Source organism: Geotrypetes seraphini, chromosome 2 (assembly GCF_902459505.1).
Source record: "Geotrypetes seraphini chromosome 2, aGeoSer1.1, whole genome shotgun sequence".
Taxonomy (NCBI): domain Eukaryota; kingdom Metazoa; phylum Chordata; class Amphibia; order Gymnophiona; family Dermophiidae; genus Geotrypetes; species Geotrypetes seraphini.
This window is the reverse complement of record NC_047085.1, coordinates 272,406,979-272,425,701: the sequence shown is the minus strand read 5'-3', so window position 1 is coordinate 272,425,701 and position 18,723 is coordinate 272,406,979. Positions and strand designations below refer to the sequence as shown.

General features: G+C 43.5%; 1 protein-coding gene across 3 annotated transcripts in view; it reads right to left on the bottom strand.

Moving 5' to 3' along the window:
* Nucleotides 1-8,783: 8,783 nt before the first annotated feature.
* Nucleotides 8,784-18,723, bottom strand: part of LPCAT1 (lysophosphatidylcholine acyltransferase 1) — a 579,323-nt gene continuing 569,383 nt past the window's right edge. For 2 of the 3 annotated variants that reach the window (XM_033929666.1, XM_033929665.1), the window contains one exon: nt 8,784-10,264. In XM_033929666.1, coding sequence (XP_033785557.1) covers nt 10,080-10,264 — 185 coding nt within the window. In that variant the 3' untranslated portion in view covers nt 8,784-10,079. Of the gene's footprint in view, nt 10,265-14,582; nt 14,765-18,723 lie in introns of all 3 variants that reach the window. The other variant, XR_004537978.1, reaches the window with a different exon arrangement.

Genomic DNA, 18,723 nt, shown 5'->3' with positions numbered 1-18,723 from the left:
TTAGCTCACAGTGAAAAAAGTTTGCTCACAACACCCGCCCGCTTAGAGGGAACACTGAGCTTTAGCCCTGAAACGACGTGAGACCTATTGGATTTTTACTTTACAATCTCTTCAGCCAATAGGTCTAAATGACAAGATCGATTGGTCAGTTTACTATTAATGTGTTCCTTTGTATCTTTTGGAATGTTTTGCTGTGTTTTGTTTTGTTTTCTGGCCTTTTGATGGCTGAAGATAAAAAATTTTTTTTGTGTATGTCCCCTGGTTGCGCCAACCTTTCAATCGTCATCACGTTACTTACGTTTTTCACGTGAGTGACGTTTTACCAGCAGTTCCGTATTGGGTAATTTAAATGGCTCAGCGTCTGTAGTGAGCGACGCCATTTTTGAGAATTACCTGCCTAGGATTTAGGTCCATTTGCGTTCCGTAAGTTTGCTGCATTAAACACTGGAGTTAAATTTTATTGCTGAATTTATTTATGATTTCAAATATCGTTAAAATATCACTAAAACATTCATTAATTTGTCATTTCTTTCAGGCACTGTCTATGTTTTCCCCTGATGAAGCCGTACCAGGTGAAACGGTTGCCCCGTTGGGTTTTGAAACAGTGCTGATATTTCACAAAGATAAGTGCTTGTTTGAATTTATGCACTATCTCATATGATTTTTTATGATGTTTGATATCAGATAAAAGGTGGAGATACACCTATCTTAACAAAGTATTTTTTTAAAAATTTATTTATCAAATTTTTACATGTTATAAATCAAGTATCCACTTGTAGAGAAAGTTGAAGAAAAGCAAGAAAATAATACTCAAAGGTAAAATACATAATAATCAAATCAAATAAAATAAATGTTTAGCTTAAATTCAGCTCAAGTCCTCAACATTAGATCCAATAAGCCGGACATATTAACAAATGCTAACAACTGCTAACAACTATCAATTCAAATATTAGGAAAACAAGATCCCTTGGCTGAGAAAGGATATCATTATTCAAATGCACTTCACTTTGATTTTGATTTTCCTTCATCCGGCCGAGTTCCTGCCAAAAAGGCTGTCAACTGGAATGGTTCAAAGAATACATATTTCTTCATATGGTATTGTATTACACATTTACAAGGGTGTCGAAGAAAAAAAGTCCCACCAAGAGATGTAACACCTGGTTTCATCAAAAGAAACTCTCGCCTTCTCCTCTGGGTTTCCCGTGCCAAATCTGGAAACATTAATATTTTTTGTCCAAGAAATTCTTTCATTTTATTTCTAAAGAACAATCTAAGCAACCAGTTTTTATCTGGAGCAAGAGCCACAGTAAGAAGCAATGTTGCCGGAGATGCAAGCTCTCTATCCGAAAGTTCCAAGATTGCTGAAACATTAAGTAGTTGATTATTCTCCTGTTGTTTAGATGGTGATTTAATAGCTTTCATTGGTAGGTAATATACTTGAGTAAGTGGTGGTAATGTATCCTCTGGAATACCCAAAATCTCCAACATATAACGTTTCAACATATCCCTAGGTGTCACCGAGGCTATCCTAGGAAAGTTAATCAGTCGGAGATTATTACTACGAGAAAAATTCTCCAAAGATTCCAGTTTTCTACGCATATTTGTATTATCTTTTATTATTGCTTCATTAAGCTGTTTTGATACTTTTAACTCCTGTTGTATATTCTCAATAGAATTCTTAGATTCACCAATTTCAACTTTTATGTTTTTTATCTCAGTTTCTTGAAGAGTAATTTTATTTTCCAGCTGCAAAAGCTGGGGCTTGACAGACTTGGCCAGGTCAGCCACTAACTCCCAAATTGAATCCAGTGTTACTTCTCTGGGTTTTTCAATAACATATGAAGGATTAAAAGTTTGAATAGTCTCACCAGTTCCTGGCAATCCATCTGCTGGCCTGAAGTAGTCCCTGATGTTTCCAAGTCCTCGGTGGTTCTTGGACTCACCTGAAAACTCAGGGAGTCCATCTCCACGCTCCCCTCTCTGTTCTCCCTGGCCTCCGAGGGTAGATGCCTGCCTTATCCCGGCAGCTCCTCCACTCGTGGGGAGCTGGTAACCTGAGGAGGTGGGGGAGGTGCCCTAGCGTCGGGGCTCAGCGTAGTCTCTAGCCCCAAGGAGATCACCTCATTTCCGCCCCTCTGAGGCGTCTCCAGCGGGGGTGCCGACGCTGCCGGGATATCCTGCATCCGACGCAGGAGTTCTTCTATGTTGCCGAACGAGGGGACAAGAATACCCTTGCTAAAATCCAATAGTTTATGTTGCAAGGTATTATAGAAATCACTTTATCTTCACTGGAGCATATACATCAGCGGTCTCAAACACGCGGCCTGCGGGCCACATGTGGCTCTCCAAGTTTTATTTGCGGCCTGTGGTCTGGACTGGATAATTCCTTCCTTTTGGAGCAGCAGCGGGTCTGGCCGGTTTGTTCCATTCAAAGCCGTGGGTTGGCGGCTCCTTACGCTATTCGCTCCTGCATCGGAAGCCTCTCTGACATCACAACATCAGAGAGGCTTCAGACGCAGGCGCGGATCTCGCAAGGAGCCGCCACCCGCGGCTTTGAATGGAATGAGCCGGCCAGACACGCTGCTGCTCCAGTGGCGTACCAAGGGGGGGGCGGTCCGCACAGCTGGTCACCCTCCACTGTTCTTCCTAGAGTGCGGCTCGCGGCTCGTCTAGAGCAGGGGTGCCCATCTGCTTCCCTTCCCTTCTCACCACCGGCACCATGCTCTTTGATCTCCCTGCTTCTCTCGCTGCCTGACCTCAATTCTGACGTCGAGAGGACGTTCTGGCTAGCCAATCGCTGCCTGGCTGCCCGGAACGTCCTTTCCGACGTTAGAATTGACGTCGGGCAGCGAGAGTTGGTCGGCCCCGTGGAGATCTCGGCCTGTTCCCGATGGCGCCAGCAGCAGCAGCCTATTCCCCGGCGGCGGTGGCATGGGGGAGGGCAGGAAGGAAGAAAGAAAGAAGGGGGGGGCAGGGAGCCAGAAGGAAAAAAGAAAGAAGAGGGGGACGGACAAGGAGCCAGAAACAAAGCAAAAAATGGGACAAGGAATCAGAGAAAGACAGACATAGAAAAAGAAAGAAAAAGTTGGGGGAGGGAATGAGGTCTGGAGGAAAGGAAGAAATATTGGATGCACAGTCAGAAGAATAAAGTGCAACCAGAGACTGATGAAATTACCAAACAAAGGTAAGAAAATGATTTTATTTTCAATTTAGTAATAGAAATGTGCCAGTTTTGAGAAAGAAAAGATATTAAACTTTAAATGTGAGTGCTGCAGAAAAAATAGAGTACTTGGAGGGCTGCAGAAAAAATAGTTAATGTCTTATTAAAGAAATGACAATTTTGCATAAGGTAAAACTGTTAAAGGAAAGTTTTATAAACTATAAAGAGTTTAACCTTATGCAAAATTGTCATTTCTTTAATAAGACATTAACTATTTTTTTCTGCGGCCCTCCAAGTACCTACAAATCCAAAATGTGGCCCCGCAAAGGGTTTGAGTTTGAGACCACTGATATACACTAACAAGATATACTGACTTTCTAGATCAGGGGTATCAAAGTCTCTCCTCGAGGGCTGCAATCCAGTCGGGTTTTCAGGATTTCCCCAATGAATATGCATGAGATCTATTAGCATACAATGAAAGCAGTGCATGCAAATAGATCGCATGCATATTCATTGGGGAAATCCTGAAAACCCGACTGGATTGTAGCCCTCGAGGAGGGACTTTGACACCCCTGTTCTAGATCATTAACCAAATCTCGGGATTAACACTGTACCTGTATATTCATATGAATCACAATCCAAACCCCATTAGTTTTCTTTTAGTATCACCAGATGCTAAGAAAATGTGTGGGTAAGACCTATAGGACAGGAGATTTTCATATCTTAGAAGTAAATGAGTTCCCTGTATAAATCTAATAACCATGTGGATGCATGAAGCCTCTTTAAAGTAAAGTTGTCTTTTCTAAGACAAATCCCATCATTTACAAAGAAAAGTACAGTAAAACCTTGGTTTGCACATGTTTTGCAAGCAAAACATTTTATTAAATTTTAACTTGATATACAAGCAATATCTTGCAATACAAGTACATACAGTATGCACACATCACAACTGAGCCAATGGTTCTTCTCTCTCTGACACTGCAAGAGTATAGTGACTGTTCTAAACAAGCAAAGTCTTGCAATACGAGTACATACAGTATACACACATCACATCATCACAACTGAGCCAATGGTTCTCTCTCTGACGCTGCAGGAGTGTAGTGACTGTTCTAAATGACGAGGTCTTGCAATACAAATATGTATAGTATTTTGTATTAAAGTTTTTGGGTTGTGGAACGAATTGTCTGAGTTTCCATTATTTCCTATGGGGAAATGCGCTTTGATATACGAGTGCTTTGGATTACAAGCATGCTTCTGGAACAAATTATGCTTGCAAACCAAGGTTTGACTGTATTTGCCAACTTCAGACTGTCTACCACAAGATCTTGCTGGACTTCTTGTGATTTTTTCTTTCCCGTCAGGAGATAATAATCCAAACCCCATTTTCTTTTGGTGTCACCAGATCCTAAGAAAATGTGTGGGTAAGACCTATAGGACAGGAGCTTTTCATATCTTAGAAGTAAATGAGTTCCCTGTATAAATCTAATAACCATGTGGATGCATGAAGCCTCTTTAAAGTAAAGTTGTCTCTTCTAAGACAAATCCCATCATTTACTAAAAGTACAGTAAAACCTTGGTTTGCACATGTTTTGCAAGCAAAACATTTTATTAAATTTTAATTTGATATACAAGCAATATCTTGCAATACAAGTACATACAATATGCACACATCACAACTGAGCCAATGGTTCTTCTCTCTCTGACACTGCAAGAGTATAGTGACTGTTCTAAACAAGCAAAGTCTTGCAATACGAGTACATACAGTATACACGCGCCACATCATCACAACTGAGCCGACGGTTCTTCTCTGACACTGCAGGAATGTAGTGACTGTTCTAAATGACGAGGTCTTGCAATACAAATATGTATAGTATTTTGTATTAAAGTTTTTGGGTTGTGGAACGAATTGTCTGAGTTTCCATTATTTCCTATGGGGAAATGCACTTTGATATACGAGTGCTTTGGATTACAAGCATGCTTCTGGAACAAATTATGCTTGCAAACCAAGATTTTACTGTAAATGCAATCCTCCCACTCAGATAGCGTTGGATCAGTTCACTCCACAACATTCTTTATAACCTCTCCCCTACATATAATCAATAAATCACAAAAAAGTTTACCGATGCTTACTCACTATAGCTGCATGAAACTTCCCTCTCCCTCACTATTCAGTCAGTCCACTGGCCATACAGCAGACCTCATTAGAAGGAAGCACACTTGGATTTATTGTCCATCATTCATCATCACTTACAGTTACTTCATTACTTCACTGAAAAAAATTCAGCAAAGAGGAGAGTTGTATAATGTGCCAGTGCTTTGTTGCCGTTACAGTCAAACCTCGGTTTACGAGTGCACCGGTTTGCGAGTGTTTTGCAAGACAAGCAAAACATTCGCAAAATCGGCGCCTTGGAAATCGAGTTTGACTCGATTTACGAGCACCATCCACCGTGATCCGGCATCCCCCCCAGCGATCCGGAATCCCCCCCCCCCGCGATCCTACATCCCCCCTGAGCACTGAAACAAAATCCTTTACCCCGATTGGGCACCGGCACCAATGCATAGGACATGCCGGTTCCCGAAGATCCTCCCTCTTCTGGGCTGGGAGGTGCGTCAGAGATCCTCCCTCTTGCCTGTGCTGGGCTGGACTGGGCCTTGAGCATTTGCGCATGCTCAAGGCCTTCTGGTCTCGCTCTCTCCGAGATTCTGAATCTGAGAATCTTGGAGAGAGCGAGACCAGAAGGCCTTGAGCATGCGCAAATGCTCAAGGCCCAGTCCAGCCCAGCACAGGCAAGAGGGAGGATCTCCGACACACCGTCCAGCCCAGAAGAGGGAGGATCTTCGGGCACCGGCATGTCCTATGCGTTGGTTCTGGTGCCGGTGCCCAATCGGGGTAAGGGATTTCGTTTAGGTGCTCAGGGGGATGTAGAATCGTGGGGGAGGGGGGCCGACGTGTGCGGGGGGAGGATGCTGGTTCACAGGGGGGAATGCCGGATCACGGGAGGGGGGGTATGAAGCAGCATCGGTGGTCTCAAGGGAGGGGGGAATGGAGCAGCGCCAGTAGCCTGGGGGGGTGGGGGAGGAGGTGGAACGGATCAAAGCAAGTTTCCCTTACTTCCTATGGGGAAACTTGCTTTGATATACGAGCAATTTGGTTTACGAGCTTACTTCTGGAACAAATTATGCTTATAAACCAAGGTTCCACTGTATATCCAAATAGCTGCTCATCAATTTCCTCTTCTGACATGTGATGCATTTTTGTTACCTTTTGCCAGCCAGGAACATATGGAGATCTCTTAGGGTAAGAGCATGACATCTTCACACTCCTCCAAATGAGGCACCAGCCCAACCATAAACAGTTTGTTATTTCTCATCTGCCCTTATCCAGGGCGAGGTACATAGTAACAAACAAAATAAAACTTCTACATTTGTCACACAAAACACTTCAAGGACACATTGTAACGAATTACATACTTGCATATCAAATCAAACTACATGTAACATACATGTCGCATCAATGACGAATATCAGTTAAGGCCAAAACTGGCTAAACCCACATATACATCAAAATATAAAATTCCATAAATCATACAAGATGCCTCAATAACAGACATCATTAAACTAAGTAAAACACCAGACCATCGAACACCTCCATGACCAGCACTCAGCACTCTTTCTCCCTCAGCCAAATTCAGACCTTATATTTCATTTTACAGAACAGACATCTTTGCAGCAGTTTCCTAAAGTTCTGTACATTTTGCTGTGAAAGACACTGTTTCTGGAAGAAGAATGCCTTAATTCCCGCACAGATGGCACAGACAGATCACAATGCTCAATTGAGCGGAGCAGTCGAACCGGCTCATGTAAGCACATAAAGACATTCACCGTATCTTATCCTGTACTTTCAGCCAATGCAACCTTATAAAATATTCTGTTACATGCTCACATCTGTCCAATTTAAACAGAGTGTGCAACACTAAATTTTGGGCCACCTGAAGCGCCCCCAAAACTGATTCTGGTACTCCCAAGAACACCAGACTGTAATAGTTGAAAACGGACAAAACCATCGACTAACACCATCCTAAACAATGTGGCCGCTAAATAAGGTCTCAATCCATTAACTAACCGAAGTTGAAAATACACCTTCCAAACTACAGCAAGCACCTGCCCTCTCATAGTGAGTCCTGAATCCAAAAATTGATTTTTAACCTCCACTACTGACTTACCACTATGACTTTTACCATTGAAGTAATGATGAGGCCGAAGGGAAACAGCCAGCAGTATCTTGCCTTTTTGTCACACAAAACTGCTGTCCATTCTCGGTATTTATGGCGCTGTTGCAGGGTGGCAGGTGTAATGTCCACATACAGCTCCCTCCCATTCTCATCCCAAAGCATCTTGTCACCCATATGGTGCACCACTCTCAACATCCTCTCCTTATCTTAGTAGTTGTAGAAGCAGACTATAATATCTTGAGGATGATTACTCGCCCTAGACCCCCAACACTCTACAAGCATGCTCTAACACTGGTACTGCCAGCTCTGTTGAAGCACTCAGTGTTCCTGTTGACACCTACTTGCTCCTCTGAGAGAACTGTTTTCCAAATCTGCAAAAGCAGATTCTAAAGGGGGAGGGGAGAGGATTGGCTTATTTTCTTAGCAAACTCCCTAAACAGGGGAAAGCTAAAACCAAACAAATTCAGCCAATTTGTTTTCCTGGAGCTGCAGGGGAGCCCAGGGAAAACATCAAACAGGTCAAGGGCAGCAGGAGGGTATAGGAACCTACATCTCCATGGCATGGCCTTCTGGGACCAAGTCAGAAGCCTTGTCCACTGGTCACTAAGTGATGACTGGGGACAGCAGAACATTACTTCACATGCCACAAGATCCAGTTCATGGATCTAGGAATGTGGGAGCCAGCCATCAGGCTCTACCAAGCTGTGACGCAAAGGCTTGCACTGATAAGGAGCTAAGCCAGGGACCAGGAGCAACAGCCTGAACAACCTACTCTCTGCTGGAGATAAATACTGGAGCTTTCTAATAAGCACAGCCTGTTTATTCAGTGATGTCACTGGGAAAAAGATAAGTTTCCCTATTGCAATCTACTGCAGGAAGGAATATTACCCAGTTAAGAATAATACAGCCTGGACACTAAGGGCCTATTTTACAAAGCTGCGCTAGCGGCTGCTGTGTGGTAATGGCTCCGAAGCCCATAGAGATTTAAAGGGCTTCGGGGCTGTTGCTAGTGCGGCTTTGTAAAACAGGCAGTAAGGAAGAGTATATTCTTGTATTTATAATACTATATTTGAAACTTAAGTTGCCAACTGCAGTTTAAAAAACAACCACCTTATAATTTGTAATAAATAATATATTTTTTTAAAAACCTGGTAGCCAGTCAACCTATATGTAAAAAGCAGAGAAAGTATTAATACTGAGCGTTGCTAGAAGTTGCTCTTTCAATTTTATGTAATGTACTTGTATGAAAGTAAATATACTTCCCTCTTCATCAAGAGGGTTGCATAAGCAGAAGTCTGAAACTTGTGAGCTGTAGTGCCAATTAAAATTTTTCTATATATATTACAATACTTTGGAATTCTTTTAGAATACAGTTACAGTACTTTATAATGTGTGTTTCACAATATTTATTCAGCACAGCAATAGGAATACGGAAGTAAACTGAGAACATTATCAAACCATATGCTGATTTGCAATTAATTTACAGTTAAATATATTGGCTTATTTATCAAAAAAAATCCTACCACAATATGAAAAATGACTAACTCTCTACTTTTATTCATTGTAAAAACATGGCCAAAATAATCATCTGAATTATGCCATACATTTCTGACAAGGTGGTTGCACCTATTTTACTTGATGAATTTACCTTAAAGTAAAAAGCAGTTTACAACAATCATGCCATCAAAACATTTAATAAATTTTATGGAAGGCAGCTATTTTACCAAATTTTAAATGCTCAGAAGATTACAATTTCAAAAACATTAGTGTTAGATTCTGTATAAAACAGAGAAAGATTTTAAAAGGACACTATTCAGCAATGATTTTTGCCATAAACAAATTCATAGAAATTTTTTATCAACAAAACTGTGGTTCCAGTAGACATTTAAGTTAATAGGTTAGTATTAGTCTTGCCTTATTACATGTACAGATGTATGGAACTCCTCACTTGGTGCATCAGCTTTGTACTTTAACTAAGTGATTTAGCTATGCTTAGGAATTAATACATGATGAAATTTATCCTGCCTGTTGGAACACTGACATGGGATATAGAAGAGATCATTATATTAATATAAAATGAATTTAGATAAACCTTAAGACTTTTTTGCATAATTGCATTACAAACTGAGAGGAGATAACACAAAACTAATGTCTGTAACACACAAAACACCCATCACCAAAGTGCACTAAATATCAGAACAATGTGTGCACTCTGAAAAAACACAGTACATGAATCTAAAAAAATGAAATATCAATATATGCCATGTTCTTTTTAAGTATATAAAATAAATGAACAACATTCATATTTTTGGTTTTCACAAAAAGAAAGAAAATACAAAATATTTTAAAATCCAGGTTTAAAGGTTCTGGTAAACACACTGTTGAAGCAAGTATATTCTCACTCCCAAATATTACACATAGTACATATAAAGGTAAAGAGACTAGGGGCTTCTTTTATGAAGCCGCGTTAGTGGCTTTACACACGTAATGGCATGCGCTAATGTGCCGGCCGCGCTAACTGCCACCGCTTCCTCTTGAGCAGGCGGTAGTTTTTCGGCTAGCGCGTGATAAAAAGTCACCATGCGATAAAGCCGCTAACGCGGCTTCGTATAAGGAGCCCTATGTTTTGAAACCATAAAAGAGCTAACACCTCTCACCAGGAGGGGGGGAGGTATATATTTTTAAAATTAGTTCCATTTCTTCTGCAGGAAATTCTCATTGTCTTTTACAACAACTGGGCTGAAGTCAGTACACAAGCCATTGGTGGTTGGGAAAGATGATGTTGTCAGATAGCTCCTAAATTCCTTCTGTATAGGGAAGAGATACTCTTCTGCAAAGTCTGGATGCAATTTTACAAACTTGTAGAAATCAGCTACAAAAAGAGAGATTTTTCTTGGTTACAAATCATTTTACTATCATTCAATTTTTTAGCAGTAAATGTAGACATGATGGCAAGCTTCTGGATACTAATATATTCTATTACTTAAACATGGAAATCTCATTGTCTTTTTCAACAACTGGGCTGAAGTCAGTACAAAAGCCATTGGTGGTTGGAAAAGATGATGTCAGATAGCTCCCAAATTCCTTCTGTTTAGGGAAGAGATACTTTTCTGCAAAGTCTGGATGTAATTTTACAATCCATCCTCGTAAACTGCTTGCAGAAGGGTGTCAATCAAATCTTTAAGCTCCTCCTCTTTCACCAGTGGAGTATACTACTACTAATAATTATTTCTATAGCGCTACCAGACACATGCAGCGATGCACAGGGTCACAAAGAATAAAAAAACAATCCATGCTCGAAAGAGCTTACAATCTAAACAGGCAAGACAGACAAACAAGATGTCATGGATACAGTCAAGGGGAATGGTCAATCGGCGGGCTGGGTTGGAGGGCAGAGGAGTAGGGTTAAAGATTGAAAGCTCTCTCTCAGATATAATAAAAGCCTTAGCGGACATGCGCAGTGGGAAATTCATGCACCCTTGATTCATAATCCGTGGTGTTGCATGCACAGTAGGGGCGGCTGTTTCCGATGCGTGCAGCACGTTACCACAGCAACGTAGAAGAAGCACGGTGGTTTCCTTCAATTGAGCGGTTTCCGATGCTTCCCCTATCGCTAGCATGTGGCAGTCTTAGTTGCAGCGGCCGGCAGCGGAGGCTGACCACTGGCACAGACAGTAGGTAGGAAGTAATTGCGGGGGCTGATAAGGGGGGGCAGGCATTGGCTTTTGGCACTGGAGGGAAGGAGTTATGCAGGCAGGCTGGCTTTAGCGCGGCAGAGAGGGAGGGAGGTAGCTTCGGGGGAGGGGGTGGGACAAAGGCTGGAAGGCAGTGAGGGGGGACATAGGAAGGAGCACTGGGGGCACTAAGGACATGGGAAGGGGCCCTAAGGACATAGGAAGGAGCCACTAGGACATAGGAAGGGCCACTAAGGATATGGGAAGGAAGCAATAAGGACATAGGAAGGGGCACTAAGGACATAAGGAAGGAGGCACTGGGGGCAGAAAAGACATAGAAAGGGCCACTAAGGACATGGGAAGGAGGCAGTGGGGGCACTAAGGACATAGGAAGGAGGCACTGGGGGCAGTAAGGACATAGGAAGGGCCACTAAGGACATGGGAAGGAGGCACTGGGGGCACTAAGGACATAGGAAGGAGGCACTGGGAGCGATAAGGACATAGGAAGGAAGGAGGGAGGGAATAAAAAGGGACAATTGTTGGGCCTGAGTGCAGAAAGAAATACAACGGCCAAGGAGAGAGACAGGCAGACAGACAGACAGACAGCGGAAAAGGAGAGAGAGAAAGAAAGACAGATATCTATTTTAGCACCCGTTAATGTAACGTGCTTAAAGACTAGTGTGTGTATATATATATATATATATACATATATACATTATATATATATACATACATACACACACACAAACACATACTAGTCTTTAAGCCCATTATAAAGCCTCCCGAAACAGAAGAAAAATACCCCAAAATAATGAAAAATGAACAGAGAAGATCAGAACACAACTTCTCAGGAAAAACTGAAGAGGGCACTAAACTATATACAGTTTTTCCTGAGAACTTCTGTTCTGATCTTCTCTCTTTTTTTTTTTTTTTTTAATTCTTTATTCATTTTTAAACTTTCATCAAGTGTACAAAATTCATAATAAACACTATTAATTAGACCACTTGAACATCTTATAAATATAAATGCAACTCTCCCCCCACCCTCCTTCTAAGCCCATTATTCATTATAAGATCATAAACCCTCCCATTGAGGCAGTGTTCTGATCTTCTCTGTTCATTTTTCATTATTTTGGGGTATTTTTCTGCTGTTTTGGGGCTACTCTGCGTGGGTGAAGACATAGACTCCACAAGGGTGGGCTGCAGCTCTTAGGGCAACCCTTGGGTGTTGCCCTATTTATCAGAGGCTTGCTGATTTATCAGAGGCTTGAGCGCAGGCTGTGGGGCTCCTGTGTGAATCCCTCTGGGTATCAAGCTGCTTTTTTAATCTCCCCCTGTCGCGCTGCGAGGATCTATGGGGGGGTGGAGTCCTCAGTCGGTGTTTATCTGACTGGCAGTGTAAAGATCTCCAGTTGTTGACTGTTCTCTGCAAGGATTTGAGGCAGAAAGTCCTCCTCATTCAGTCAGGCTACAGCAAAGCTGACACATGCAGGCACCAGCAAACACAGTGAGTACAGTCCATTATTCCCTATGGGGAAAATCGGGGGGGGTGTGAGTAGGGTTACCAGATGTCCTGGAAAACCCAGATGGACTTTCCAAAACCTGACAGATTGTCCAGGTTTTGGAAAGCACTGCCAGGATCTTTCCACATCTGGAAGGCATCTGAGTATGAGCAGATGGCGTCACACATCCGAGCATGCTCCAGGCCCTCCAGACGCTGGAGCTTGTTGGGGAAGAAGAGAGGAGGTTTGTAGGGGCGGGGTTGGAGGCTGAAATGGGAGGGGCTGGTGCAGAACAGGGTGGTGCCGAAGGTATAACGCAGTGCCAGGGTGGAACAGGGTGGGGCCAGAGGTGGAATAAGGCAGAGCCATGTGTCTGGATTTTTGCGGCCTGAAAAATGGTAACCCTAGATGGAGGGGTTCTGAATAAGCTGATTTTAAGGGGTTTTGGAGGCAGAGATAGTGTCCCCCACCTCCAAAACCCCTTTCTCTGAGTTTTTTTAAACTTCAGGGGAGTCTCCACAGGCCGATTTTGGTGTGAATTTTATGGAAGTGGCCATCTTGGATTTTAAACGATCTTTTTTTCTAAAGCCTCCATCTGCTTCACAACCCCCCAAATTTGGTTCAAAACTGACTGGGATGGACTCCTCAGGCTCTTTTGCCCTTATATCATACTAGTTTTGTGCTGGGTGGTTGGCTGAGGAGTGTTCGTGTACTGCAGGGCATATGAAGGAGGGGTATGAACATTGGGCTTAGCCTCCTCTGAGTCCTCTAGGGCTGAGGAACCACAGGGGTTTTGAGTGGTAGGAAGAAAATCACTCCCAGAGACTTCAAACAGTGAAGGCATGAAATGCAAAGGTGTGGCTGCTGTAGAGCTCAAAAAAAGCCAGTCTGAGGTCCTGCAGGGGTCCACCTGTGCAAGGATTTACCCCAGAGTTTGTGAATCTCATGTTGAAAGTGTATTTGATAGGTCTGGGACATGCTGCGCTACCTGAGGGTGCACCAGCAGTGATCCAGGGGAGATTCATCTTCTGGGGTTCTCCCCACAACGGAGTAAGTTGGATCTCAGCCTTAATGAGAACAGGACTGAGAAGACTGGAGGTCAGACTCCATGCCTTTATTGTTACAATGCTCAGATGCTTTCCTGAAGGATTCCATTTCCCTGTCAGGGACTAGGAGTCAAGAGACAAAAGCTGCCCTCGACCAAGGAGATGATCCATTAGTGCAGTGTCTTTTCAAGTCAGTTACCGTCCCACATGTTATTACAGATGTGTTCAGGGAGTTAAAGTTAGAGCCCCAGCAGCCATCCACTTCAGAGTGCACGGACATGAGTGGCTTGAGGCTCAGACCACCTTTTTCCCTGCTCATCCGGATATTATCTTGCTGGTTTGGAAGGCTTCCTGAAGGTAGCAAAGACATACCTCCCTCCTTAGCAAGTAAGCATGTGGCAGAGAATCTCAACAGACAGGGGTTACCATTGGCCTGAAGTTTGAGTACCAAGAAAAGTGCTGCAGTGCAGGGGATGGGAAGACAGACCAAAAACCAGGAATGTGCCTGGAATCAGGCAGAGCAGAGCAGGAAAATGATCCAAGCCTGTGAGAGTTGGGGAGTTATAAATTGAGAAATAAGTTAGACTTGTCAGTGAAAGGAAGTCTTGCTCACAGAGGACAGTGAGAAGTTGGAATAGTTTTTCATTGGACATCCTCAGTACCTCAGATAATGAGCTTGAAAATGTTGATTTTTAGCCTCAGCCGGTTACAGCCCTCCCTTTCTTCCACTGGTGAGGCCTCATAAAACAAAAACAAATAAATTTATTTTTGTTGTGAGTTCTGTTTCTGGGAAGGATTCAACCCATGTTTTAAGTGATTAAGACGTCATATGTTGGATTTGAGTGCTATTGCAGGCTTCTGAGGAAGAAATCAAAATGAGGCATATGAAACCTTTGCAACGACAGTTTCAGTGTGGCAGCACCTTTTATGGTACCTTAGTCAAGTACAACAAAAGATTAGGTTCTTACCTCTGCTAATCTTCTTTCTTGTAAATCCACACTTTATTCCGGTACCAATGGGTTTTATGCATCTCTAACCACCAGGCACTGTAGAAAGCTTCAGATAATTGAAGACATAACTCCTCCCTCTGCTAGCATATCCTGGAGCATGCCCAGTAGATTCCAGTCAGTCTTCAAGCAGCCAGGAACATCTACAGAAAAGAATAAACAAGAGAGAGGAAAATGGGGAACTCCCCACCAAACAAATCAATTCTGCTCATATTAACATATGCAAAACAGCAACAATGAAAACTGTAAAACAGGTCATCAAACATTAGAACCTGAACGACAAAAACAGTACAATAGGGAAACACAGCCTGCACTGTCAGAAGGGGGCGCAAAACCAAAATTTAGTGCTAGTTCCAGGCAAATTTAGTGCTAGACCAGCCTCTTATAAAAACTGGTCCGAAACATAAATCCAGCTTACCAGTACCTCAAGGCAGGTAATCAGCGATCAGACATACATAGGGCAGTGTGATGGGGTGTATGTCTCATCACATGAGAGAGTACCGTCCCGAGGGCCGGCTCCCTCAGAAAGACCCCTACCCAGAGTGCCCATGAGCAACAGACAACCCAGGGGTAAAGAGGGGGTAACTGGGTTCAGCTAGTTCCTAATTGGGGTGGGTCTAGTCATAGTGGAAGACTAGGTGGGTGGTGTTAGGAACCAGCTATCACTATTACTCCGGAGTATACTGTTGTCCAATAGTAAAGACTGAATGACCTTGTCATTGGACTTGAATAACTAATTAGCATCCTAATTTGCATAAGATCCGAGTAGCAGACTGAAAGTGGTGATTAGCGAAGAAAAGAGACTGGACTTATGGGGAAGGGAGCTTTGGGTTGGGCCCATCAATCCTTGGGGGAACATTTTGAGGGGGTCAAAAGGGACCTCACCCTGAACTGACAGGGGAGATTCATTAATGGACTCCCAGCAGGAAAGAGCATAGGGGGATTTCTTGGAAGCAAGAGCTCCTGGGCGACCCTCGAGGGGAGGAGTGCCTAACCCTCAGTAAGCCCCAAATGCTCTTGGAGCATAAGAGCTCCAGTGGAACGGACACTCGGCTTATTCCCCAATAGGCAGTGAACGGATACTTGGCCTAACCCTTCGGGTAGGTGGTGCAGGGATTGTGACAAAGGCGGTAAAATGGACACTCGGCCTATTCTCCGATAGGTGGTGAACGGACACTCGGCCTAACCCTTCGGGTGGGCGGCGCAAGGATCGTAACAGACAGGTTCCCAGAATTAAGTGTGGATTTACAAGAAAGAAGATTAGCAGAGGTAAGAACCTAATCTTTCATTCTTGTACAATCCCACTTTATTCTGGGACCAGTGGGTTGTAATAAAGCAGTCCCCAAATTTAGGGTGGGACTGATGAACTTGCTGCCAACACCTAAGCACAAAAAGCGGCATTCTGCTTGGCCACCACAGCAACCCTGTAAAACCTGGGGAAGGTGTGCAAAAAGGACCATGTAGTAGTCATGCAAAACTCATCCGGATGAACTGCCAATGACTCAGCCCAGGAAGAAGCCCCCCTGGTAGAATAAGTCCATACCCTGAGGGAGGGCTTCTTTCCTGCCGCTACATAAGCTGCAGAAATGGTCGCTCAAATCCATCTCAAAATGGTAGCAGACTAGCCATTGCGGGCAGGATCCATAAGACAAACAGGTAGTTTGAGACACAAAAGTCATTGGTTACCTACTAATGACGCCACAGCACTCGGTCCTGGGCCTGAACTGGAAGAAACAAATGCAGTAAGGCGAACTGCCCAATTCACATATAAAACTGAAACCACTTTCAAAGGAAGGAAGGAACCGTATATGCAAGAGCACCTTGGTATCCACAATATGCAATAAGGATCCCACCAATACTCACCAGACTCACTGACTCTGTCCTTTGTGTACACTGGTGTGCTCTTAAGACATTACCTAGAACAGTGGTTCCCAACCCTGTCCTGGAGGACCACCAGGCCAATCAGGTTTTCAGGATAGCCCTAATGAATATGCATGAAGCAGATTTGCATGCCTGTAACTTCCATTATATGCAAATCTCTCTCATGCATATTCATTAGGGCTAGCCTGAAAACCCGATTGGTCTGGTGGTCCTCCAGAACAGGGTTGGGAACCATTGATCTAGAACATAGTTTGTAGTGCAATGAGTAGGATCTTCTGAGGCAATTTGGCAATTCTGGCTCTCCCTGATATCCTGCTTTAAAGCTGCTTTGATGATCTTTGTTTGGACCTGCCGCAATGATAGCTGCTTCTTTTTCTTCTAATATCTCTTTATTTGCAAAATAGAATGCAAAACAATACACATGAGCCAGTAGTATCTACATATACAATGGAAAAACACTGGAAATGCATCCAGTTGTAACAAGATCATACAATCAAAAAGCAACCTCGTGCACGGTACATGTTGAGAAAAGAAGAAAGTATAATGCAATGTAGAGAAATTGAGAATTCCTCAGACTTGAAACTTGCCTAAGCTGCAGCAACATTGTAAATTCTGCTGTTATTAAAGTGAATAAGATATGTTTCTAGTCACAATAGATGTTGAATCACTATACAGCAACATTCACCAAGCAGATGGAATTGCAGCAAGTGAAAAATTCCTAAAATCTACCCTGGACCACCAATACTCACCAGAAGCTGGAAGCTCCAAAACTGTCCAAGCTGATAAGACAGTCAAAAGGAATACCGCCTTGAGAGAGATCCATCATGGACGCCTGCACCAAAGGCTCATAAGGTGGGCGTGCCAGGGAGCGAAGATCAGTCAGACTGCATGTCAGCCAAGGGAGGCACAAAGGAGGCCTCAGATGAACTGCGTTCCAAAGAACCGCCAAGAAATCCTCTCATGGCAATAGGGTCCAGGCAGGACAGACCTGCAATCTGAACCTGTAGAGAAGCTACTGAAAGGACACCCTGCAGGCCATCCTGCAGAACTCCAGCACCCAAAGAACCAAGAGAGAATAACCCTCCTGATAGCTAGTGCCCCAAACCTGGTAGCACCGCAAAACTTATGCACAGGTCACCACTGGGGACTTCCATTTGCTGTGAAGCAGCACAGTTATCACCGCAATAGAACAGCCCCGGGCTAACAAGGCTGCGTGCTCAATAGCCAGATGCAAGACCAAAGAGGCCCAGGTCCTGCAAAGCGATTGGCCCCTGAATGAGGGGCTGAGAGTGACAGGGCAAACTTAGCCTCCTCCTCCCAGCCTCGCACAAGGTCGGCATACCGTGGTTGTCTCTACCAATAGGGAACCACCAAGAACACGGATCCTGGGCACTCTAATAAGCAATGCATCAGACATACGCCACTGAGGGAAGGCGTAAAGAAGACTCTTCTGCGGCCAGGACTGTGCCAGAGAACCAGAATATTGTGTACAATTCTTAAGGCCGCACCTTCAAAAAGATATAAAAAGGATGGAGTCAGTCCAGAGGAAGGCTACTAAAATGGTGCGTGGTCTTCGTCATAAAGCATATGGGGACAGACTTAAAGATCTCAATCTGTATACTTTGGAGGAAAAGCGGGAGAGGGGAGATATGAAAGAGATGTTTAAATACCTATGTGATGTAAATGTGAAGGAGTCGAGTCTCATTTGTAAGGACGCTCTGCAATGAGGGCATAGGATGAAGTTAAGAGGTGTTAGGCTTAAGAGTAATCTAAGGAAATACTTTTATACAGAAAGGGTGGTAGATGCTCGGTGCAGTCAGGGGCATGACTGGCCTCCTTTCCCCTCACTGTGCTGGAGAAGCTGCACGCTGAGTCACAAAGCCCTTTAAAGGACTAAAGAAAGATGATGGCTCTGGGAGAAAAAGGGGTGGGGCTTCCTGCCTAAGAGTCTCCGATAGGTCTGCTCGCTGCAGTGAGGGGAACGACTGGCCTCCTTTCCCCTCACTGTGCTAGTTTATTTGTACGCAACAATTTATTTGTTCATAATAAATTTTGCCTGCATCTTGTACACCTGTCTGCAGTCCTTTTTTTTGTCCTTGGTTTATCGTTCTTCACTGCAGATTTGTTGGATCTTCTTTTTGTCTTTTCTTTTTTATTTATTTATAAGTTTTCACATTTACAGATCAAGTAAACACTTGTACAGAAAGTTGGTTAGACAGAA